At 42.2% G+C, this 26,348-nt stretch overlaps 1 protein-coding gene across 1 annotated transcript; it reads right to left on the bottom strand.

The window, feature by feature from the left end:
• Positions 1 to 1,607: 1,607 nt before the first annotated feature.
• TBL2 (transducin beta like 2) lies at positions 1,608 to 25,225 on the bottom strand. The gene is made up of 7 exons (XM_068265858.1): positions 25,072 to 25,225; positions 22,194 to 22,321; positions 16,276 to 16,460; positions 12,582 to 12,730; positions 7,661 to 7,787; positions 5,139 to 5,291; positions 1,608 to 2,114 (listed from the first exon to the last, which is right to left on the bottom strand). The coding sequence occupies exons 1-7, from the start codon at positions 25,178 to 25,180 to the stop codon at positions 1,661 to 1,663; spliced, it is 1,305 nt and encodes a 434-aa protein (XP_068121959.1). The 5' UTR covers positions 25,181 to 25,225; the 3' UTR covers positions 1,608 to 1,660.
• Between the last annotated feature and the right edge of the window lie 1,123 nt (positions 25,226 to 26,348).

Below are 26,348 nucleotides of genomic sequence, written 5' to 3'. Positions count from 1 at the left end.
GGACTCTGGAGGCCATTTGTTTGTAGTCTTATAGTAATCACTTGGGACTACAGGAGAACGGAGTAGGTAGAGCGGAGGCACGTTGGGCCCTAACATTGATGGATGTGTCGCTGCAGTGATGACCTGCGGGCATCATGTAATTAAAACTCAAGAGCACTTCAGGGGAAACGGTAAAAAAGGCTTGGCAGGCCTTCTTTGGCCTATGGGACATGCCTGGAGTAGATTAGGTTGTTAATGAGGTATAACAAAGAAAGTCCAAAAACTGAAGATAGTAACTAAATTATACCATAATCCTTTTTCTGGTCCTGTAACATAGTGCACTAATGGGTTGAGGATTTGCTCCCTCAGCGGGACCAAACGTATAAAAACAGTTAGAGATATGCATGGTTTAGGGTTGTGTGTAAAGAGCTGCAGATAATAGGTTAGCAATATATAAACAGGGCTGTGGAGTCAGAGCAATTTTAGGTATCTGGAGTCAGATGTTTGATAAACTGAGGAGTTGGATGATTTTTGTACCGACTGTGAATGAGTCTATTGCCTTATATTGATTGTAAGTTCTAATACAAATTCTCATGTGGGGGAAAAAAAAACCATTAAAAAAAAAAAAAAATCACTGGTTACTGTAAATCACGTGATGTAGCTACTCTACCATACTAGAGTGGCGGGTGATAATGAAGAGGGCACACTGCCAGCAGCAGGAAGTGGCAAAACACCATATAAGGCAAAGGAAATTGTGCCAGAGAAATGCAGCTGGACAACATCCTACCAAATCCAGCTACTTAAAAGCAGACCCACACTCTTGCATGACATAAAATAAAAAAACATATAGCTGCAAAGAAATTCCCTCTGTGTGCGTTTAGGAAGATCAGCCTGTCTAATTAGCCGTTTTCAGCAGGTGTGAATCAGGGATATAGTGCCACAGTTCTGTGATAATATGTAAACACTGAAAACTATCCCTTTCTCTGCTCCCAGGAATGTGCAGGAAGTTAACACTTCATGTTGATTTCTAGGGTTTTTATAAGTTGTAACAAAGAAATGTTTTTCTCTAAAGGTTATTATGATGTGGCTTATCTTTTAGAGCAGAGAGAAAATTCTGAGTTTAGTTCCAATTTAATCTGCACTAGAAAAAAAAAAATCCAGACAGCAGTCAGTTCTTGAACCGCCTGTAGGTCTTTCCTTTTCTGTTTTCCAGCATTTATCATTAAATTTAATCACAGATTTGGTAAGAAGGATAGGGGGGCTGACATATTCCCATTTACCTGGCTATCCTGCTGATATTTTGCCATAGACCCTGAACAAGCATGCAGATCAGAGGTTTCTGACAAAATTATCTACATGCATGTTTCAGGTGTGTCAATCATACATTACAGATGCCAGAATGGTCAGCGGGACTGGCAGGCAACTGGTGTTTAAAAGGAAATATGGCAGCCTCCATATACCTCTCACTTCAGGTTCCGTTTAAGATAGCTCAGGAGTCCACTAAATCTGGGATGTGCCTGATTGTTTTACCACTCACTGGTACAAATATGCCATCTTGTGGCCACATTTGGCAAGAAACAAAACCAAAAGGTGCTCAGAATAATACTTACAAAGCACATAATACCAAGTTTCACACAAATGTTTTAATTCCATAGTATAAAAATTCTAAAAACAGAGTCCTTCAGCTCTGTTCGCATACAGCAGCTAGTGCCCTCTCGGCATCTCTGATTTGTAGTTGTAGCCTGTCCTTTGTGCCCTTATTAGTGGCTTTCTTCAGCATGTCCTTCATATCAGCAATAGCAGCTCTGTAGCCTGCTGTGTTATGGAATACACGAATAGCTCGATCTCCAGTGGATGCTAAGAACTTGCTAGTCGTGTCAAAAGCCAGGTCGGAGATAACTTCTGCATGCACTGAATGAAACTCTTCCTCCACCTCCCCTGTCTGTGCATTGTAGACCGTGATGTCAGAGATACTAGAAATGGCAACAACACGGGCATCTGGAGATAATGCAATGCGACAAGGCTCTACCCCACACCATTTCCCGGTAAGCAGCAGGTAGGGGTCTTGCTGCTTCTTGTACTCAACATCCGTATTCCAGAGCTTCCACGTCCCGTCTTTAGAGACAGTTGCCATTCTGTAAAAAGAATACAAAAAAATAAGTATAATATAATAAGTATAGTAAGTATAAGTATCTAGCATACACATGCAATTGGCTTAAAGTGTATAGGTCTACATGTAGTATTATATATAGTTTGTTACTATAAAATGTCCATGAGATTTGCCACACATGGCTCATTGAGTTTTGTTTTTATAAGGCTCTATTCTAAGTGGATTAATGTACAGTATTAATTTACAAAGCACTTTTCAAGCTTTAAGCAGCTCTCGTGAAGCAATTCATAAGCTCTCAGCCCCATCCCATGTGAGATTAAAACCGTTACATAGTTATTTTGGTTGAAAAAAGACATACGTCCAAACTGTGTACATAGGTAAACAGTTGGGCCACACAGAGCGTGGGTCAACTGTTAAAGTGTACCGGAGATGACAGGATATAAATGTTTTATACATACCTGGGGGCTTCCTCCAGCCACCTCCACTCCGATTGCTCCCTTGCCGTCCTCCTCTGTCTCCTGGATTGTCCAGTAGAAGCCGTTAGCTTCGCCAATCTGGGCTAGGCAACGTTAGCACAATTCGCCCGTCACACTCCCGCAGCTGGGAGTAGTACTGTGCAATATGCCAGGACTGCCGATGCTAATGGGGCTTCTATTGGACAATCCAGAAAGTGGAGGACAGTGAGGAAGCGCTCAGCGTGGAGGGGGCTGGAGGAAGCCCCCAGGTATGTATAAAACCTGTATATCTGTCATCTCAGGTAGACTTTAACAGTTGACGCACGCTCTGTGTGGCCCAACTGTTTATATATGCACAGTTTTAAACTCACATGGGACGGGACTGAGAGTTTATGAATTGCTTCATGAGAGCTGCTTAATGCTTGAAAAATGCTTTGTAAATTACTGTTTTTTTTTTACATATTTTACTGTAAGGGTTTTCATTATTAAGTATTAATCTAGCGCAAACATCTTGAGCAGCGCAGTACAGAGTATAAGGTCTTGTCTCTTAACCGACCCTCAGAGGAGCTCCCAATCTAATCCCTACCAGTGTCTCCAGACTGAGATGGTAAAGCTAAGGAAATCCACTTTCTGGCCAAGCAGCAGTATTCATTGTTTCTGCTCACAGTGAAGATTTGCTACAGCTTTCCATTGTGAGTGACACATGGTTTCTGCTGCTTGGCCAGCAGGTGGATTTCCTCAGCTTTTCCACTTCTCAATCCAACATTGATCCCTACCATAGTTATATGTCTCTGTGTATGTATGTCTGTATCGTGTAGTATACAGTATGTATCAGTCTAGGGCAAATTTAGGGGGAAGCCAATTAACTTATCTGTATGTTTTTGGGATGTGGGAGGAAACTAGAGTACCAGAAGGAAACCCACACAGACATGGGGAGAACATACATACGCTGTGCAGATACCCTGGCTGGAATTCAAACCGGGTTCCCAGCGCTGCTAACCACTACACCACCATGCTGCGCAGTGTTATTGACCAAGTGCTTTAAATCCCAGCCTCTCTGTAGTCACATGAAGACAGGCTGCAGCGTGAATCTCCCTGATAAGTAGTAATTCTTAAAACTTGTGTGCGTTTATGTGACAAACACTCCTGACAGCAAGAAAGGGATAGGACGTTCAGCTCTGTGTGGCACCACAAATATAAACAGCAGGAGTGAATGGCAGTGATACAGTTAAAACTTACATTAAAAACTTCTGAAGCAAGAGCATTACAGAGGCTGCCATTTTTGTTCCCTTATAAAACAGCCATGCTTAGCTTTTGGCCTTTGCGTTTTTTTTTTTTTAATTTTGTTTTTTTTGAGTCACACACCTGCATGCTGATTCTGGGCATCAGGTAGTAACAGGTATCCCCTGATGACGGCGAAAGGCCAAAGCTAGTCGGGACGAGAGCGGGCTGGACACCAGAGATCGATTTCCATTGAGAATAGTACCACAAGGGTGGGAAGCGCTATTTCCGTAGAGGGTCCTACATGGAATAGGACCCTCACTATGTGAGTGATTTGTTTACATACCTGATGTGCTTTGCATGAATAAAGCTGACATTTTATCCACTGAGAGAATTCTATCTCTGCTTCTTTATTTGGGGTGTACGGAGTTGCACTATAGGAACGCAGACTGAAGGAGGAATCTCTGGAGGTGGATTGGAGTTTACACATGTTAATGGCAACAGAATACCTGGCGCTGTGTCTGTATGCGACTGTTTCTGTGAAGGAGAAGAGGATCTATCCTTGGCACGGCAGCAAAGGTGGTTGCTAGTCAGCAAAAGAATTGACTACCCTATGTGGGGCGCCTCTAACTATTTTCTCCCAGTGGCTTAAAGGGACTCCGAGCAGTGCAAAAACTATGGAAAGATGCATATCATTTTAAAGCTCTCTTTCTCCTCTTTCCAATGATATATAAACCGCCACCCTACGCCTTTTTAGTTTGCTATTTTCGCTATTGAAATTGCCGTGGCCGCGATTTCGATCGCGAAAATAGAGAAAACTAAAAGGCGTATGGCGACGATTTAGGGGTCGTCAGAAAGAGGAGAAAGAGAGCTTTAAAATGATATCCATCTTTCCATAGTTACATTGTATTACACAGGGCGACTTTTTCTCAAAGTCAGCAGCTCCATTCAGCAGAATTTGCCGCGGCAAATTCAATCGCGAAAATAGCGAAAACAAACAGGCGTAGGGCGGCAATTTATATATCATTGGAAAGAGGAGAGAGAAAGAGAGCTTTAAAATGATATGCATCTTTCCATAGTTTCTGCACTGCTCGGAGTCCCTTTAAAGTGTTAGAGGCGGAGCATCAGCACAGACATCAGGCAATTGGCATGGTTTATAGAGAATGAAGATGGCAGCCTTCACATTACTCTCACTCCAGATTCACTTTAAAAAACAAAATATGAATATAATATAGGATGACAGGCAAGTTCTATTTAGGATTTGTTCTACTTGTACCATCATCTTACCAAATTATTTTAATCAAGGAACGAAGTGCTTTCAATAAAATCTTCCTCTGTCTAATGTAATTTACAATGAAGATTACTTTACTAACCTCCGGGAATCATTGGAAAAGGCGAATCCACAGACACCAGCAGAGTGGCCTTTCAACTCAAATGCCCGGCAGACTTCTCGGAACTCTCCCGACTTACCGAAGCAAACCTCCCAAACTTTAACATCTGGAGTGAAGCCACAACTTGCAACAAACCTTTGAAGAAGAAAAAATACACAATAAAGTATAAAAAGTCCTCAAAAGTACCTCTTCCATTTTTATGCAACACCATTAGTGAAACTAAGTGCAGAAAAACAGGGCAAAGTAACCCCTGCAAATTCCTGATGTCAGCTGAAAACTTGACCAACATCCAATTCCATTGCTCTGCATTTGCTATGTTGGTAGAGAAGCCAGTGAGTGAATTATGGAATAACGCTGGAAACACTGAGCGTTAGTCAGACCTGAGGAAGCACAAAGTGCAGTTAGTGTAGTATTATCCAGCCAGATTACCATGATACTTTTTGCTAACTTTAGGTCCACATTACCTTTTTCAGCCTTGTAATTTTTTCTGTAAGTAGTAAATTTTAAAAGGGGAAATTTGCTGTAAGCCTCTGCCAGGAAACACACATTTCTTGAGGCAGGCAGGGCAGGTCACTGTCCAGGGTGCAGTGTAGGAGGGGGGAGCAGCAGGCACATAAGGCAGAGCCCATCATTGTGCCCTGGTGTCATGCGGCACCAGCTGCTACTCTATAGGCTGGGTCTTGTAGTTCTGAGCCTGCGCAGTACAGCCCAGAGGACGTCCGATGACGTCAGCGCGCTGGCGTGGAACGCACAATGGAGCGCAGAAGAGGCCCGACCTGGCCGCCGGCCTGGCCAGGTCGGCCACTGGGAGCCTGCGGAGCGGCGCCGAGGGCACCTCCTGCCTGCCACGGGCTGGAGGAAGCCCCAGGTAAGTGCATTTGGATTTTTATTTTTTTTCAACGGTCCCTGAAACTTCCCTTTAAAGTAAACCTCCAGACTAAAAATCTACTCAGCAGCACTGCAAAGGCTTGGTGTTTAACTATCCAACGACCGCGTTACGCACATGGGCAAGACCACGGCAGCCCCAGGACCGCCTAACGCCAATTGGCGTCAGGTCCTGGGGATGGCTACTGCAGGAGATCGTGCGCAGGCTGCGCACGCATCTCCTGCTTGGAGGGGGTGGAGCTCCACCTCGCCTTCGGGAGACTGTTAGACGGCGAAACCGCTGTCTTTTCACTAAGTACAGCGCTGCGATCCACAGCAGTGCTGCACTGGGGACAGCTGTGTGACACGGCTCCAGCAGAAGACTAACACTTTAATTTACTAATACTTTAATTTACTTTGGCATCAATTATCCCATTTGCTGAGATTATGATGCTCATATCACTTGCATTACATAGCACCACAGGAGACTGTGGCACCACATTACTATTGACTTTCTCCTTTTGATAAACCAACATTTTAATCTGCCTGGTGTTCTGATTCCCGCAGCACGGGAACGTTTTTTGTGCATTTTTTTTTTATCATGTAGCTAGCCTAGCGATAGCTGCATGATTCCCCCCTCCCTACTAACTCCCTCCCACCCCTCCGATCACCGCCGGCGCGAAGAACAGTCCGGAAATCCCGTTCTGAATGGGATTTCCTTCAGGGCTTCCCCCGTCACCATGGCGATGTCACAGGGAGTTCCAATCCACCCCTCAGCGCTGCCTGGCACTGATTGGCCAGGCAGCGCACGTGGTCTCGGTGGGGGCAGGGACCTGTATCGCGGCAGATCGGCGGCGATCGGGTAGGACACACAGCTTAAAAAAAAAAAAAATTCAAATTTCCCCAGCGGGGCCTGAGCGGTGACCTCCGGCGTCTCTGGACGAGCTCAGCTCGTCCAGAACGCTAGGGAGGTTTAATTCATTTTTACAAAATTGAGCCAATGAAAGCAAATGTTATTTTTAGCAGAATGGTGCTTAGAAATTACAAATCCTAATGTATAATGCCACCTGAGCTGTACAATGGCATGTGTGGAGTGTGGGTATGATAGTCATATGCCAAGGGTAAAGGTGTATACACACATTCAATCTTGATTGGGCAATTTGACCCCTTCCATGTAGTATAATAGCTTACCTACACACTCTGCTCATAGTATTTAAAATCTGTTGGCCTTATACTACATGGTAGTGGTAGAAATGGACAATCAAGATTGGATGTGTGTATGCACCGTTAGCTGTTGCTGGATCCCACTGCTGAAATCTCAGCATCCTGGACATTAGCAGTAATTGTTGATGCCGAAATCTGACGCACTTAAAGTCAGCAACTTCCTGCAGGTCCTCCTAGTCCATTCCCTGTACATTTTTAATACAGTCTGTAGCTGACTGATCGGATTGGCAAGATGCTGCATAATGTAAGTGTGATGGGAGAATGTCCAATGGCTGGTGAAGAATGGACAAAGTGACTGCTTTCTATCTGATAAATCTAGCATCCCCACACTTATAGCCCCTCCCACACCACTGTATGGCCTGGATGATTTTCTCCTTGAGTGTAGTGTGAGAACAAAACAGACACTGCAATCTTACCTTCCACAAGGAGAAATTGTAGCATATGCATTTGCAACCTGGTTAGTATTGATAGAAGCCAGGACCTCGCCCTTCAGGTCCCAAATCAATATGCTGGTATCATTCGATGCAGTCATGATGAACTTCCCTGTAAGGCAGCAAAGAAACATTAAAGTGACTCTGTAACAAAAATTACAATGTTTTTTCTACCATCCTACAAGTTCCTAAACCTATTCTAATCTGTTCTGGCTCACTGCAGCTCTTTCTACTATAACCATCTCTGTAATAAATCAATGTATCTTTCCCCTGTCAGACTTGTCGGCCTGTGTCTGGAAGGCTGCCAAGTTCTTCAGTGTTGAACTGTTCCTCTATGCACACTCCAGTGTGTGTTTTATTTACATAAGCCAGCAGCTTCTCTGCTATCTTATCAGTGATAGAAGAGAGCTGGATAAAAATCCTCCTCTGGAGGCTGTGAAAGGAGCTGGTCTGTCACATACTGAGGAATTAACGACATAGGCAGAGCTGTCTGCAGGAAGCCTGTAATGTTCAGTGCATGAGAGAAGCTGGGGACAGAAGGTAAACACACACAAGTGATCTCTTGAGATTCAGAAATAAGGCTGTATACAGCCTGCTTGTGTATGGATGCATTTTCTATGTGTGGACATGCTGTACATCAACCTACTTCCTGTTTTGGTGGCCATTTTGTTTGTTTATAAACAAACTTTTTAAAACTGTTTTTGACTACTTTTAATGCGGCGGGGAGCAGTGAAATTGTGACAGAGGGTAATAGGAGATGTCCCCTAACACACTGGTATGTTTACTTTTGTGCGATTTTAACAATACAGATTCTCTTTAACAACAACAAAAAAACATAACAGTGGTCTTATAGATGAGAACTGCTGAAAAACTCAGACGCATGACAAATGCAAATGTCAGCAATTTTTCTGCAATTAGGTTTCCATCTGAGATTCTTATTATGCAAGCATGGTCAGTTTTTAGTTTAGGTCCGCTTTAAAGAGAACCTGAGGTGGGGACATAAAAGGTTTAAAAAAACAAAAAAAAACCGATGCTACCTGATCCGGGGGGTGGATTAGGTAGCCGCCATCTCCGCTGCTCCTGTGGCCCACATCTTCTTACTTTTATTTTCGTGACCTCTGGGGTCACGACGCTGGAAGGAGAGCGAGCTGCTCTCTCAGCATGCAGGGAGGCAGGGGAGCGGCTAGGAAGAGACAGCTGCCCAATGGCAGCTGGGAAAAGCCTGCAGGATTGCCCCCAGTGGGCATCTTGAGCAGGGAATCCCTCTCCTCCTTTCCCCTCGAGATTAGCAACAATCATTGTCACCCATTTTGGGGGGATATAGCGCAGGGTGGTGGTGGTGGTGGGGGGGAAGCAGATAGGGTACACTACAAGCACTGCTGCAACTTTGCTATAATGCTGGGGGCAGTTTTCTTTTTTTAGGATTTTAGTTCTGATTTAAAAATGCAAGTGGTGAACAAAGCAAACTCAGTGCTACACTATTTGGCAAGCCAATGAGTTTTTAAGACCTTCACCAGAGTTTAGTTAGTCCATACCAATGTGGGCATAGGAATGCGTGTGCGCGCGTGTATACACATACACACACTTCTGTTATTGCATGTAACTATGGCATATCTATTTACACTAATGTAGGCAAGAGCATTGTGGGTAAAATTCTATGTAATAATTTCTGGGCACAACTAAAACCCCGCTAAAGTCAGTTCTGAGAAAGACATCTAAAATAACACATGGAGATCTATCATGCAACAATTCATATAGTAAAACATATGGATACACCTTATGCCTCATACACATGCTAGATAATCTTCACCCGAAATGAGTGTTATAGTAGAGAACAGAGGCGCCAAAAGGATAAAAACAATATTTAAAAGTTTTAAAAGTTGCTTAGGAGGCAGTGGTGGACTTACCTCCCACATGCAGACACAACAGACTGTGTATTCACAAAAGGGATATTTATTGGTATACTCCAAAAAAGATCGCAACGCGTTTCGCAGGCCAAGCCCGCTTCATCAGGCAAATACAGGAAGGAGCACACAACTGGGGGTAAGAGGCAACACATTTGTACAAGTCATAAACATCCCGCATACAATTAAACAAATTTTTATGTAGGAGAATTTGATAGTGTGATTTGAGTGTCATAACATACCAGGAAGGAGTGGCTAATTATTATATTATAGAGGTGGAAGGGAAGGAAAAGAAAAAAGGGGAAGAAAAAGGAGGAGGGGGAAAACAAGCAAAGAAGGGGGAATGGAGGGGGGGGGGGGGGGGGGGGGGGTTTGGGGGGGGGGCATCATTATAGTAATAATGTTAACGCGTTGACCTTAAGCTTGTGGCCACAAGCTTAAGGTCAATGCGTTAACATTATTACTATATTTATTATTATCATTATTATTGATTTTATTAATATTACGTTTTCATAATTTTAATTATATACTTTAAATTATGATTACTATTCTGCCGTTTTTTTCCCCCCCAAACCCCCCCCCCCCCCCCCACTAACTATCCTTCTTTTCCTTTCCCCTGTGGCCCCCCCCCACCACCAATGCCCCCCCCCCCCTCCATTCCCCCTTCTTTGCTTGTTTTCCCCCTCCTCCTTTTTCTTCCCCTTTTTCTTTTCCTTCCCTTCCACCTCTATAATATAATAATTAGCCACTCCTTCCTGGTATGTTATGACACTCAAATCACACTATCAAATTCTCCTACATAAAAATGTGTTTAATTGTATGCGGTATGTTTATGACTTGTACAAATGTGTTGCCTCTTACCCCCAGTTGTGTGCTCCTTCCTGTATTTGCCTGATGAAGCGGGCTTGGCCTGCGAAACACGTTGCGATCTTTTTTGGAGTATACCAATAAATATCCCTTTTGTGAATACACAGTCTGTTGTGTCTGCTTGTGGGAGGTAAGTCCACCACTGCCTCCTAAGCAACTTTTAAAACTTTTAAATATTGTTTTTATCTTTTTGGCGCCTCTGTTCTCTACTATAACACTGATTGTATCCACCTTTGGTGGAGGGGGATACCCCGTCTTGTTTTCAAGCCTACAGAGAGCGACTTCTTAATCCTGAGTGGGGACAGGTTAATCTCCTCACCTGCCTATACAGTGGTTGCCTGGAGGTAACCCTGGTTTGTGAGTATTCATTCTATACTCTTTTCAATTATCCAATTACCTTGACATACTACACCATATTGGGCTCTCGGTTCTCCTCTTTTTCACCCGAAATGAGTGTTTGGGGCATTCTTAGCCAAAAATCTAGTATTTACAGAGTTGCCTTGGCACTGCTTGGCGATCTGCCTCTTTTGTTTACTTCCTCAAACTATAAATCTGATACACCTGGTAGAAATGCAATAAAATCCTATTAAAACAGCAGGGACAGCCATACTATTCCAGGGATAAAAAAGCATATATAGGTAGATAATTGTTCTACTTACATACTGTAACATATGTATTATACTGTCCACATTTTGATTTCAGTGAATTTGATATAGTAAATAAAGAGAAAACTGTTTCAGGCATTTTCCATCTTTACTGCCTCTAACTGAAGCCAATCGTGATGCCATCCTCCCTTACTCTATTTTTATCCTAGAAACTGTACTGTCATATCTAGCTTGCTTTATAAACAAGTGAGCACAGCATAGATCGTATTTCAGCAGTTTCTCCCCTCTCTCAGCTTTGTGTCACACTGAATTGCCCTCACCCAATCAGTGAGGAGCAGAAATGTGGGAGGGGAGATATCAACCTTCCTTCTTGTCAGCAATATACTAAATAAGAGTCAGGCTGATTGATATAAGATTACAGCAGAAACATTTATGATTATATAAGAATGCTTGAAATGTAGGGTCAGGTTGTGGACCGCTTAAAAAACAGAGCAGTGGGTAAATGGAATTTGATTTTATGGCTGACAATTACACTTCAAGTGATCCATATAAACCATCCAATGTCATAGAGAAATGTGCAGCAGTACTAGACCGTTTCAGGCCATAGTGGACCCTTCCTCAAGCACATGAGCCAAATAAAGGCATGGTGGTCGTGTTAATTGGCATAACCTGCCAGAGTTATTGCATCTAACAAGGCCACCAACATTATTTGGTTCATATTGTATGGATCAATAGCCACTTATTGCATTACTCCTAGGTGTACCAGATTCATATTTTGAGACTATTATAGTGTGGTGCTCACCTAAGTACAACATCTGTGTGTGTGTGCGCCTCTAAGATAATCTTTTATTCGCTGCTCAGTCATTCACGGTTCATCGCTTCTCCTTCCCTTTCCATAGAGCAGCACATTATGCTTTGTCAAAGCTAAGCAACATGTCTTAAAGGGAACCTGAGGTGAGAGACATATGAAGGATGCCATATTTATTTCCTTTTAAACAATACCAGTTGCCTGGCAATCCTGCTGATCTTTCCTGCACACCTAAACAAGCAGGTGTGCATGAAAAAACATTGTCAGATTTCTGTCAAACATCTGATCTGCATGCTTGTTCAGAGTCTATTAGAGGCAGAGGATCAGCAGGACAGCCAGAAAATGTGCAGTGCAAGGAAATAAATATGGCAGCCTCCATATATATCTCACTTTCGGTTCCCTTTAACACAAAATCTGTTGCCCTAACTATTGATTAACAAATGTTAGGGCAACAGAAATGGAGAAAGCATATGGCAAGGTTAGGTGTTTTTTTGTTTTCAAAAATGATGTTATGAGTTACTGAAAGTTACACAAGGCGTACAATAAAATACATATTGGTTCAATATGTCCATTTAAAAAAAAAAAAACCTAAGCCAAAAAGCAAATACTCTGTTTAAAGTGTGCCCTTTCCATGATGGCATGGCTGAAAAACTTGTATTCTTATAAAACATTAATCTTGTTTATAATTATTATTGTATGTTATAATATAACATAATTCCCACCTGTTTCAGCTATTCCGATATTAATGATGGAAGCTTTGTGTCTCTTTGGGAAGTCATCGTGGCCTGGAGAAAAGGTTAAGGTATCTTCTTTCTTGGTCATTTTGAACACTCTGAGTGTATCCCCATTAAATAACCAAACTATAAAAGCCCTGAATGAGAAAGAATGAAACAAGGCTTGTGAACAAAAAAAAAAACAAACAAAACAAAAAGACACAGGAACAACAGGACAATCTAAAGTTGTAACATAAATCAGAGGTGGTAAAGTTGTGACAGCGATGGGAGCGAAAGGGTTTGGCTACTGTAACTGGTATAATAATACCACTGGTGATACAACTAAGGTGATCTAGAAAAGCCTTTCAAGTGCTTATTTAATTTTTCAGTTTAAAATGTACACCTGAAGATTATTTTAAATTGCACAAATATTTTTCAGCACTGATAGCATGTCTATATTACTATTTTTAGTGACAATGGAATTTCACTTTAAAATAGTTTTGCACACTTGTAATGTACACCCCATTATAATAGGACATTGTCTGTAATTTGATCATGCAACTCTGCACCTCTTTACTTATTTATCTGAATTCTAGACTTTTACAGACAATGGTGTTTGTGACCTTACGGTTCATAGATAAACTCCCTTGTGCTTCATGAGAAGCAATTAAAAGACAACTGAAGTGAGAGGCATATGGAGGCTGCCATATTTATTTCCTGTTAAACAATACCAGTTGCCTGGCAGCCCTGCTTGTCTATTTGGCCGCAGTAGTGTCTGAATCACACCAGAAACAAGCATGCAGCCAATCTTGTCAGAAACACCTGACCTGCTTATGCTTGTTTAGGGTTTATAGCTAAAAGTATTGGAGGCAGAGATTCAGCAGGCTAGTCAGGCAACTGGTATTGCTTAAAAGGAAATAAATATAGCAGCCTACATATCCCTCTAGCTTCAGTTGCCCTTTAAAGAGACGCTGAAGCGAAAACAAATTATGATATAATGAATTGGTTGTGTAGTACGGATAATTACTAGATCATCAGTAGCTAAGAAAAGCAGATACAGCGGCACTACATGAAAGAAACGGTACCTTTATTATGGTCATTCGGGTATAGAAAGAGTGGTATGAAGTGGGGGTTTATCTGCTTTACACATATGGATGTTTTTTCTAGTGTGTACACTTCAGATGCACCAATAGCTCAGGGCCACGCTGCCAGCCAACATCTAATGCCAATCTCTTCTCTACTATCCTGAATGATTTCCAATTGTTTTTATCGATTTTCTAATCACTTCTGTACAAAATAAATTCGGAAATCAGATCGGGCCGGTCGGAAATTATTGATTCGACCTGTCAATCTGACGGGAAACTGCATTGTGTACCAGGCATAAAACGCCCTACACTAATTTGTCAGTATTCCTAGAAAAATATGGATAAAAGAGATTTTACAAACTAGCGGTTTACTTTTAAAAAGGGATAATGCCTGTCTCCAACTGTGCCGTCACTATTCAAACTTTTAAACAGAGTGAAGAAGTTCATGTGACTGTAGTCAACCACCCTGGATAAAGATGCAAGGGGAAATTCAAAGATAAAATGGACAGATAGACAGAACAGTAGACAAAAAGCTGAGTTAAACTTCCAAAGATAAAAAACTAAAATGGTCGGTAATCGCACCATCCATTGACCATTGGCTCAGTGGAAGAGGATCCAGAAGGAAGCCACTGTTAAAAGGAAAACATACAAATCCAGACTGGAAGTTGCTAAAAAGTAAATTGACAACTAGAATATCTCGAGAATGTCCTTCAGAGCTTTCTGACAAGTCACATCAGCTTTGTGCCCACAGATGGAAAACTGAACTTTGTTATTTGAGGAACAGTGTTCGGTTACTTCTAAATCATCCTCCACCTTCCCAAAGTCTATAAAGTCCTTTTATAAAGTACACCGCCAGGACTGTTTTGCCCCATCATTCACAAAACATTAAACAAAGTAAGTAAAAATATTTTATCAGAATTTTCACAATTAAAAAGCTGTTACTTTACAATTAGGCATGGTCAATGAAATGTAGACAATTCTGAGGTGCAAGATTATGCAAATTGTGTATGCAAATGTACCCAGCTGGAAACAGGCCATTAGAATTCCGTCTTGACAGGATTCGATTGGCTAATTTTCAAGTTGCATAAGTTTACATACCTCTGCATCAGCTCACAATTATTTGCCTCTCACTGACCCTCCCTGGTCCCAGTTACAGGCTAGCGCTGGAGACTTGGGCGCAGCCGGCGCCACCATAGGCCGTAATAGGAATTACGGCTATAGCAGCGCACAGGGAGTAACTTTGGCACCGTCAGAAGACTGAGCTGGTTACTTTAAAAAGACTCTGTAACAAAATTTTGAGCCTTATTTTTTCTATCCTATAAGTTCCTATTACTGTTCTAATGTGGTCTGTCTTACTGCAGCCTTTCCTACTTGCACTGTCTCTGTAATAAATCTTATCTCCTTTCCTCTGTCGGGCTGAGGCTGGAATGTGCAGCACTGCTTGTCATTGGCAGAAGCTTTACACACCTCCTCCAAGCTCTGCATGAGTCACACAGTAAGCTAGTTCTCAGCCTATGATACTCTCTTTAGAAGCCAGTCTTTTGTTTGTAAACATTGCCTAAAACTGTTAATTACAAACCAGGATTGCAGCAGGGAGTAGCAGAAACAGCACAGAGGGGCAGAGGAGAACATAAGGAATAGAATGGTATGCTTTTTATTGTAAGAATATTAGAGTACAGATTCTCTTTAAGGCTGCTTTCACAGTGGGACGTTACAGGTGCACGTTAGAGCAGCCTGTAACACAGCCCACCGCACAGTAATGAAAAATCAATGGGCTGTTCACAGTGCCCAGGCTGCATTACATTGTAACGCTGCACGTTCTGGGAAAGTGCAGCATGCTGTGCGTTATACTGGGCTTTAGCTGCGTTAGACTGTTTGCACATGCTTAGTGACTAGCCACATGGCTAAGTAATATTCACTGCACTGTGATGACGTAACCTGGACTCAGTGTTGTCCGGATCATGATTGAATTGTTCATTTGATCCGGATCTTTTTTGTGAGTCGAATCATCCGGATCACAATGAACAATTCGGTTCACAGTGTATGTCTGGAAGAAACAGGAACATACAGAATGTACAGTGCAGGGAAAGTCCTGTCCTGCTAATCATTTCACTCCCAGTCTGCTTCCCCAATAAAATGGTTCAAATGATTCGGTTCAAAGATCCGGATCTTTTCAATGATCCGATTCAAATCATCCGAATCCTTGAAAAGATCCGGACTTCCCATCACTATCCTGGAGCTGCTGTTCTATCAGTATAGATAGAACTAAAACAGGCACCAAGAGCTGCATAACGCGGCTCAATCTGACATCCAACTTCAACACCAATAGCTGGAAGCCGAATTATTTCATTCCCCACCATCCATGGCGGCCTGGAGGAGGAATAGTATTTAGCGTGGCCGGGAAGTTGTGCGGCAGCAGGATTAGCCATATACCAGCTGTATCCTGCGCCCAAGTCTCCCGCGACGATATCTTTCGTACGCGCTAGGAATACAAGATCTCAATCTGCCAGATTTCATTCAACATGCAAACACTATTGTCCAGGTCCCTTGAAAATATTTCAGAAATATGTGGCAGAAGGCAAACAATGTGTATGCAAGCTATGAACACGCAGCATTACCTGCAGTCAGGGCTGAAGCGGACATGTGTAGCATGGTCCAGCTCCACATTGGCTCTCATGCAGCGGTGCTCTTTTTCAAGGAAGTCCTTTGTGCTCCATATCCTGACAGTCCTGTCATCAGAGCAGGATGCCAGATATTTCCCATTGCTGCTGAAGTCAAAGCAGGTGATATTCCCACTGTGAGCCTGCCGGAAAACGCAAGAAGAGAAAAAAGGGTGGGTAAAAAACTGGATAAAGAACATACTGTCAGACAATGGATCAGACTTCTGCTTCATACAGTGCTGTATGAAATGATTGTACCATTGGTGGCGATATGGTGTTCAGTAATGTGGAAAAGGGATTGTACAATATGGATTACACTGCATAATGCCCACTATGCAAACAGGACTGGATGACATGATGCTGATAGTAATATATGTACTGTAAAGAGCTCTCTTGACTGAGCCGGTGGGTGGGGACTGTCTCTGACAAGAGCACAGGTGCCTCGAGGTCTGCTGAGGTCCCTTTTTGGGGCACTATTGTGAAATACATTACATTTTACCAACCAATCCAATAACTTCTAAAGATCAGGCTCCAGCCGTCCAGGGAGGAGGGAAGAGGTGAAAAAAGCAGCTACTCTCTACTACATGCAGTTTTATTTGTGCATTTGCCATTTAGTCAAATCCTGTTCTTTTTCATCTGAAATCGTGGCCACAACTGCACAGTGTAGAGGTCAGAAATGCATTATATTAAAATGTGCAATGTAACAAGAAAATCACAACATAATAATGATTGGAATGATATTATAATGCAGGGCTGTGGAGTCAGATTCGGAGTCTGTGTTTTCATAAGTAAAAAGGAAAATCCTGCTGCACCAGTGTTTTATGGTGAAAGTAGAAAAGTCTTTATTCCATAATCCAGCATTACAGCATACAGATAAAAGCTCACGCATATCGGAGCGAGAGTGGCTCCTTAATCATAGCTCCATGTGTGTTTTCATAACCTGAGTCGTCGGATGATTTTTGTACCACAGCAAGGGCTGTAGAGTCAGAGTCAAGGAGTCGGAACAATGTTGGGTACCTGGAATAAGAGCCAGAGGTTTCATAAACTGAGGAGTCAGAGTAGGATGATTTTTGTTCTAGAATGTGGATTGTATAATGCTAAATGTACAATACAGACTGGATGATTGTACAATGAGGTGTGGTCAATAGACTGTATAGCTGAAGTGTACAATGCGGACTGAAGGTGTGCACAATATGGATTGATATTATATTGTGGATTAAGCAATGTAGACTGGATGATACGATTGGATGATGATATGATGGTAAACGTACAATGTGGATTGGTTGATCTGATGATGATTGTAAAAGTGTGTTGAAGAAGATCATTGCATGATGACTGAATGATATGATTGCAGACCATTTTCATTAGATAACACTAAGCCGAAAAAGTGTGGGCACCTCTGCATAAGAGGATATGATGGATGATACTGACTCAATCATGATTGGTTACATACAGTACAGGGCTGTGGAGTCGGTACAACAATCTTCCGACTCCTCAGTTTATGAAACCTCCGAGTACCCAAAATTGCTTCGACTCCTCGACTGACTCCTTAGTCTAATACTTACCAGGGCTGTGGATTTTGTACAAAAATCATCCGACTCCAACTCCTCAGTTTATTAAATCACCTACTCCAGGTACCCAAAATTGCTTCGACACTGACTCCTCGACTCCAACTCAGACTCCACAGCCCTGATACTGTATAATATTTATTTTATATGGTAAACTCCTAGTTGAACGTACGCTCTCAAGACCGTCTGTAAATGCAAGCTAGACGTCAATAAATACACTGACCATTAAAAGGCTAATGATTCAAACATATTAATATGACTAATCAGCAATCTGCTACAGATCAGATATACATGCTATAATTTATCTAGATGTACTGTACACCTTTTTATTTAAAGTGTAACTGTCAGTCATAAATTCAAAAATCAATTCTTTATTTTCATCTGGTAAACAAGTAATAAGGATGCTAACCAGTCAATCCAAAAGTTAAAATCTCATTACTTTTCTTGTTTATAAACGATCATTCCCCAGTTTACCTGACTCTTTATTTGGTACGTTGCCGCACAAAGGAAGTTGCAGGGCATGCTGGGTTGTCCTTTTTTGCTTATGTACATTAGTTACGTCTGAAGGGAAATAAAGAAGCAAGCAAAAAAAAAAAAAAAAAATACAACTCAGCATACCCTGCAACTTCCTTTGTGCGGCAGCGTACCAAATAAAGAGTCAGGTAAAAATTGATTTTATGCCCGACAGTTACTCTTTAAAAGATATACAGTAGGGCGTGTTTCCACTAGGTGCAGATCTTTGCATTTTTTCAACACACAAATTTGCACAGCAATGAACTGCTATGAGCAGGTTTCCATTAGATGCTAAAAACGCATCCAAACATGTTTCTATCTTTCGGACGTCACTTGCAGCAAAAGGCCGTGTGATTCAGTTTTGGCATTTGCGCAAACGTAATGCTCAATAGGACTTCCTTCTTCGTAAAAAAAATGCACCAAAATGTATTTTGTGACTTTGCATGTAAAATTCACATATATGCGTATGCGATTTTTCATCCGAAAATTCACATGGGGTTCGCATGCTTTTAGTGGAAACCTAGCCTAATAAATAGTCTGCACAGGTCTGACTAAAATGGGGCCATGCAGGCTAGAAACTGTGGAATGCGGCATGCAAAAGATAAAAGTGCTGATCTTCCGTTGTCTCTCGCACGCCGCTACATGTGATGCCATTTATGATCTACATGATATCTTGCAGATAAAAAAAAAAAAAAAAAAATTTATATATATATATATATATATATATATATATATATATATATATATATATATATATATATATATATATATATATATATATATATATATATTTTTTTTTTTTTTTTTTTTCTTTTGATGCAAAATTACAATCAAAGTGGAGTTTGCACATAGGTCGAATTAAGGTGCCATTCATTGCTCAATTTTCTTCCTCGGTCAACCATTCGATTCAATAATTTTTTTGGATTGGGAAGAGAATCAATTTTGTTCCATTTTGCTCAATTGATGGAAATTGCTAGATATCTAGTCGAATAGACCACTCGATTAGCCAGGATAGAAAATAGTCTTTAGATTGTAAGCCTCTGGCAGGGCCCTCCTCCCTAGTGTTTCCAGCTTGATTATGCAATCTTACTGTCAATCACCCCTCTTGTGGACTACAATCAGTCTCTATTTTGACCTATGACTCTGTACTGTTATCACATCATTTGCATGATCTTGTTTTGTTGTGAGTTTCCTGTATGTCCTACCTTGTATGTTAACCCATTTATCTATTATGCAGTGCTGCGTAATATGTTGGCGCTTTATAAATACAATAAATAATAAGTCATTCGTAAAGGAATCGGCTATTGTTTAGATAATTTTGATCATTACAAAATTGATTTTTGATTTCAGAGCATAGAGGATCAGCATTGTTCAGCTGGTTTAGGGAAGGAGAATCAAATAGAATCTCACCTGCAGAGTGTGGGCCACTAGTCCACCTCCCAATAAAGTAAATTGGCAAATCGAGTAATGTACAGTGGCTTGCAAAAGTATTCAACCCCCCCCCCCCCCTAAAGTTTTCCACATTTTGTCACATTACTGCCACAAACATGAATCAATTTTATTGGAATTCCACATGAAAGACCAATAAAAGGTGGTGTACACGTGAGAAGTGGAACAAAAGTCATACATGATTCCAAACATTTTTTTTTACAAATAAATAACTGCAAAGTGCGTTGTGCATAATTATTCAGCCCCTTGAGTCAATACTTTGTAGAACCACCTTTTACTGCAATTACAGCCCCAGTCTGTTAGGGCATGTCTCTACCAGCTTTGCACATCTAGAGACTGAAATTATTGCCCATTCTTTGCAAAACAGCTCCAGCTCAGTCAGATTAGATGGACAGTGTTTGTGAACAGCAGTTTTCAGATCTTGCCACAGATTCTCGTTTGGATTTAGATCTGGACTTTGACTGGGCCATTCTAACACATGGATGTTTTGTTTTAAACCATTCCATTGTTGCCCTGCCTTTATGTTTAGGGTCCTTGTCCTGCTGGAAGGTGAACCTCCACCACCCCAGTCTCAAGTCTTTTGCAGACTCCAAGAGGTTTTCTTCCAAGATTGCCCTGTATTTGGCTCCATCGATCTTCCCATCAACTCTGACCAGCTTCCCTGTCCCTGCTGAAGAAAAGCACCCCCAGAGCATGATGATGCCACCACCATATTTGACAGTTGGGATGGTGTGTTCAGAGTGATGTGCAGTGTTGGTTTTCCGCCACACATAGCGTTTTGCATTGTGGCTAAAAAGTTCAATCTTGGTCTCATCTGACCAGATAGCCTTCTTCCACATGTTTGCCGTGCCCCCCACATGGCTTGTGGCAAACTGCAAAAGGGGATTTCTTATGCTTTTCTGTTAACAATGGCTTTCTTCTTGCCACTCTTTCATAAAGGCCAACTTTGTGCAGCGCACGGCTAATAGTTGTCCTATGGACAGATTCCCCCACCTGAGCTGTAGATTTCTGCAGCTCGTCCAGAGTCACCATGGGCCTCTTGATTGCATTTCTGATCAGTGCTCTCCTTTTTCGGCCTGTGAGTTTAGGTGGACGGCCTTGTCTTGGTAGGTTTACATTTGTGCCATACTCCTTCCATTTCTGAATGATCGCTTGAACAGTGCTCCGTGGGAGGTTCAAGGCTTTGGAAATCTTTTTGTAGCCTAAGCCTGCTTTACATTTCTCAAAAACCTTATCCCTGACCTGTCTGGTGTGTTCTTTGGACTTCATGGTGTTGTTGCTCCCAATATTCTCTTAGACAACCTCTGAGGCCGTCACAGAGCAGCTGTATTTGTACTGACATTAGATTACACACAGATGCACTCTATTTAGTCATTAGCACTCATCAGGCAATGTCTATGGGCAACTGACTGCACTCAGACCAAAAGGGGCTGAATAATTACGCACACCCCACTTTGCAGTTATTTGTAAAAAATGTTTGGAATCATATGATTTACATTCCACTTCTCATGCGTACACCACTTTGTATTAGTCTTTCATGTGAAATTCCAATAAAACTGATTCATGTTTGTGGCAGTAATGTGACAAAATGTGGAAAACTTCAAGGGGGCCGAATACTTTTGAAATCTTTACTTTTGTAATCTTTACTTCCCCATTGGTGCTTATTACACAGTGTTCTACCCAGAATTTTTTTTCAGCCGGGTGGCATGAAAAAGTAGCCGGGTGGGGTGAGATGAGAGAATGGAAGGCCAGCACTTTTCTGCACAACTCTGCTTACAACAGAGGAGGAGATGAGCCGATGACAGCCGGGTGCTCATCAAAACTAGCCGGGTGGAGCACTAGGCTAAAAGAGCCTGAGAAGAACACGGTTACATACAGAAACCAGTGTGACACAGAATATACAGCAAATATTAATTACATGACTTGTTTGGTTCAAGAAACTATAGTTCTCTTATAAAGTCGAAACTCGTTATAGTCAACCTCTCGATATATAATAAACTCAATCCTCAGGTCCCAGTAAAGGCAGCTTTAGAAATATACAGTAGGATCTCGTTATAGTAAACGCTGATATGGTATAACCCTCAATATAGTAAACTCATTCCTCAGGTCCCAGCAAATGCATCGGTATAAATATACAATGTATGACCAATTCTGATTTAGTAATCTACTTTTCCTGGTCCCTTGGAGTTTACTATAAAGGGAATCTACTGTACTACAAACTAGATCTGTACATTTTTGTACTGTAAAACCATGTACTGTGTTTTGTTAGAAGAGATATGTCTGTACAGAGCTTTTCTTCAGAAGGAATTGAAGCTTACAACTATGCTGAATTATTAATAAAAGTACCTTGAGAGCAGATGCAAGCAGTGGATGAGAAAAATTGTGTTGCTGAGCCCTTTCTTTCCGTGGCTTCTGTTGCTTCGTTTTTTTAGACGGATGCTTCTCTGGAACAGCTTGTCCATTTGCTCTTTGATCTGAAACACAGCATAGATTGTAAGCTTGCAAGGTCAGGGCTCGCTCACCCTTTTGTGGCTTGCAATTTGTTATATATTCTATTCATCCTGTTACTTTTGTCACTGTAATTACCAATTCTGTATTTTGTTCCAATTCTGTATATTGTATATTGGTGTACACTATTGTCTAATGTTTTGTACCCCAGGTTTGTTCCTTACTTTGTACTGAGCCACAGAATTTGTTGGCTAAAAATATTATTATTAATTATAGCTTGGCTACATTGAACGGGTAATATGAGAAACGGAATCGTATCAGTACATTTGCCTTAGCAGATTATACAACCAATCTTGATTCAGTTACTGAATACTGTCAGAAAAAAAAAAGCCATAATCTCACTTGTAATTTTTGTAAAAACCGAACTGCAGCTGTTAGGTTGATAAGGAGACACACACTCACTTAAAGTCCCATAGGAACATTATCTGCCCTGGATCATTTATTTTATTTCATAATTCATAAGGTCTTCATTAGGCTGCCTACTGCTGATCTGTAGAAATGGTCACTAAAAGGTTAACGGCAAGTTGGACAGATAAATCGCTAACCAGTAGACTAGCAATGCATTCTGTTGCTAGGGAGGGGGTGTTGAGCGAGAGAGCCAGCACAGAAAAATAATGCGAACGGAGGCGTTCAGCCATGGAATGTCACTTAAGATTCTTTATCTTTAGGCAACGTTGAGGGATCTCATACACCCGCTTGATACTTGTTTGAGGTGGTCTTTATCAGACGCTTACACACAGAGTTTAATCCAATGCGTGTACACAGCTTTAAATACACTAAGCAACATACTGGAGAGTAAAGTATTACTCCTGGTATACACAATGCAATTTCCCATCAGGCAGGTCAAATCGATTATTTCCAACAGGTCCGATTGTTTTTATGATCTATTTTGTATACAAGTGATCAGAAAAACAAATGAAAATTAGTTTGAACCAGTCAGAAATAATCAATTTTACTTGTCTGATGGGAAAATTCATGGTGTGTACCAGGCATTAAACAAGCTATACAAAATTCAAGTTGCGCAAATAACTGCGCCCAAAAACAAGTCTTAAGACCACGTTGAGCACACCGATACACAAACGACAAAGGCTATCATTCATGAACAGGCTGTCGGTAAAGAGAATCAGTGTGGGAAAACACCGCTGGTGGATTTTTAGACTTCTGGGTGGGCATTCATAAAAAAGTATTCATGTGCGGAAGCAGTGCGGAGATTCCCCGAACTAAGCTGGCGGTAGGCAGGCGGTAGGCTTGCGGAGACACGGAAGCTGCAGAGTTAATACATTTCTCCGTGTTCCACTCTGCTGCAGCTGCCTGGGAGGTCTGTGTGTCTCCATTCACTTACATTGTTATCGCCACATCAGAGGGAGCGGTACTTCCCGAGCTCACACCGCTTGCGGTGATCTTTATGAATGAACATTTTGCTACATTTGTACCGATAATCACCGCACAAGGCGGTGATTTATCACTCTGCTCGGTAGTGTCATTTTTCCATGCGGAAAGAGGCTTTATGAATGCTGACTTTGCTAAGTGGTCGGTAAAGTCAGCGGTTTTAAGCATTTCCGCATGCGGAAATGCTTTATGAATGATAGCCTATGTAATTTAAATACTGGGAACGCAAGAAACATTTCACATGACATGCACACATTCTGTGTAACAATGTAATTTGAACGACACTGTATATTTGTGTCAGACTGCACAATATCTGCCCAATAGTCAGTTGGTCTGCTGAATGAATCAGACAAAATGCCCGATATTGGTTTCCTCGTCATCATTTGGCTTATATTTCATGATTGTGGCCCGATATGGTGAAAATTGTTGTTTGATGTTTTCAGCGACATTTGTATAGCGTGTGTAGAAAGCTCCAACTCCATCAAGAGATCCCTTGTACGGTTACCTGGCAGGCATTGCACTATGGGTTGGAAACAGTGGCGTAGCTAAGGAGCTGTGGGCCCCCGGTGCAAGTTTTACATGGGGGCCCCACCAAGCACTCTATACATAACAATTGATATGGCGCACCAAGACCTGCCAAGGATTTCCACAGTGTCAGAGGTGCAAGAAGGGGATGGGATGATTACCACTCTTCAAAGCATCTATAGAAGTGATTATTACAAGCACAGGACCAATAGAGAGCTAATACTTTGATAGAGGGTGGACCCTTTGGGGCCCTCTGGCCCAAGGGCCCCGATGGTTGGAAAGAAAGAATGAAGCGACAAAACAGGAAAACCCATATACATATCTACCAAAGCAAGCCTACCTATTCCCAGCCAATGAAAGATTTAAAGGGACCCTGAGCACTCCTTAAAATTGCGACGATTAACAGAGCTGTCAGCAGGAACGGGACAGGAGCCAGGAGGACGCCAGGGGACCTCGCAGGCTAGGGTGGCCTGGAGGAAGCCCCAGGTAAGTGCAGGAGAGCTCAAGGTCCCTTTAAGCAGGGCACACATCACATGGTGCTCACTAAAGACTGGCTTTACAATGGGGCTGATTTACAAAGTCAGGTGCATTCCAAAAACACTGGCGCAAGAGCAGAGCATTTGTTCAGATGAACATATACAGCTGCTAAATGGAATAACTACTACTGGGTTCTCCAGGCAGAAGCTGCACTTCTCCTCCAGGCGCCTGTTCTGTGAATGAGCTCCAGTGTGTCCCCCGTGTTACCCGGCTGCACAGCTAGTCATTCAGTGCACGTCCCCGCAGACTCTCCGCTGCTCCTCACCGCTGGGCTCCGGCTCGCTGCCAGTCTTCCCTCTACTCCGCCACACTGCCAGCAGCAGAATAATCCCTCCGATCAGCACTGTCACCGCTACCAGCGCCACCGCCTCCATAGCTGCTGCAAGCCACTCACCCGGCCACGTCACATGTAGCGGGAGCGCGCACCGGCCGCTCTGGGTTTTTTTTAACAAAACTTTATTGCAAAGCACAACGGTATGACAGAAGTGGCTGTGTACTGATGGTGGGCTTACACATTTACATAGGTCCCAACTGTCCCTCTTTTGGAGGGACAGTCCCTTTTTGGGAACCCTGTCCCTCTTCCCTCCTCATTTGTCCCTCTTTCAGGACTTTGTCCCTCTTTCTATGAATATATATATATATATATATATATATATATATATATATATATATATATATATATATATATATATATATATATATATATATATATATATATATATATATATATTTCTCTACTAAAATTGTGTTTGATTATTTCTAAACTTTATTCCCATCCTTTACATTGATATATTACTAATTTTAAAATGTTAATATGAAGGAAAATGAACCAGGATGGAAAGGACCAGTGTGGTTTGAATTATTAAAACAACATATTTTTCTTATGAAATCTTTTTGATAGGGGTGTGATGGGGGTGTTGTCAGGGGGTGGCAAGGCTTAAAGAGACTCTGTAACATTAAAAAGATCCCCTGGGGGGTACTCACCTCGGGTGGGGGAAGCCTCCGGATCCTAATGAGGCTTCCCACGCCGTCCTCTGTCCCACGGGGGTCTCGCCGCAGCCCTCCGAACAGCCGGCGACTGTGCCGACTGTCAGTTCAATATTTACCTTTGCTGGCTCCAGCGGGGGCGCTGTGGCGGCTTTCCGTTCCGAACTACACGGAAATACTTTATCTCATTCGGGTCCGCTCTACTGCGCAGGACACTTGCGCCTGCGCAGTAGAGCGGACCCGACGGCGATCGGGTATTTCCGTGTAGTTCGGAGCCGACAGCCGTCAGAGCGCCTGCGCAGGAGCCAGGAAGGTAAATATTGACGTCACCGCTGCACGGACTCCACGGAGGGCTGCAGCGAGACCCCTGACGGATGTAGGACGGCGTGGGAAGCCTCATTAGGATCCGGAGGCTTCCCCCACCCGAGGTGAGTACCCCCCAGGGGATCTTTTCATGTTACAGTTCCTCTTTAAGTGTACCTCTTATCTCAAAAAGTTGGGAGGTATGATATTACATTACCTCACCATCACTAATAAAAATATCGCTTTTTTAAA

This window comes from Hyperolius riggenbachi, chromosome 2 (assembly GCF_040937935.1).
Source record: "Hyperolius riggenbachi isolate aHypRig1 chromosome 2, aHypRig1.pri, whole genome shotgun sequence".
Classification (NCBI taxonomy): Eukaryota; Metazoa; Chordata; class Amphibia; order Anura; family Hyperoliidae; genus Hyperolius; species Hyperolius riggenbachi.
This window is presented reverse-complemented; position numbering and strand designations above follow the sequence as displayed.

Excerpts from the sequence above, each read along its gene's own strand:
- TBL2 (XM_068265858.1), bottom strand. The coding sequence starts at position 25,180 with ATGGAGGCGGTGGCGCTGGTAGCGGTGACAGTGCTGATCGGAGGGATT. Across the intron at positions 22,322-25,071 it reads CAGCGAGCCGGAGCCCAGCG|ATCAAAGAGCAAATGGACAA; the intron begins GTGAGGAGCAGC and ends GCTGTGTTTCAG. Across the intron at positions 7,788-12,581 it reads TATCGGAATAGCTGAAACAG|GGAAGTTCATCATGACTGCA; the intron begins GTGGGAATTATG and ends GCTGCCTTACAG.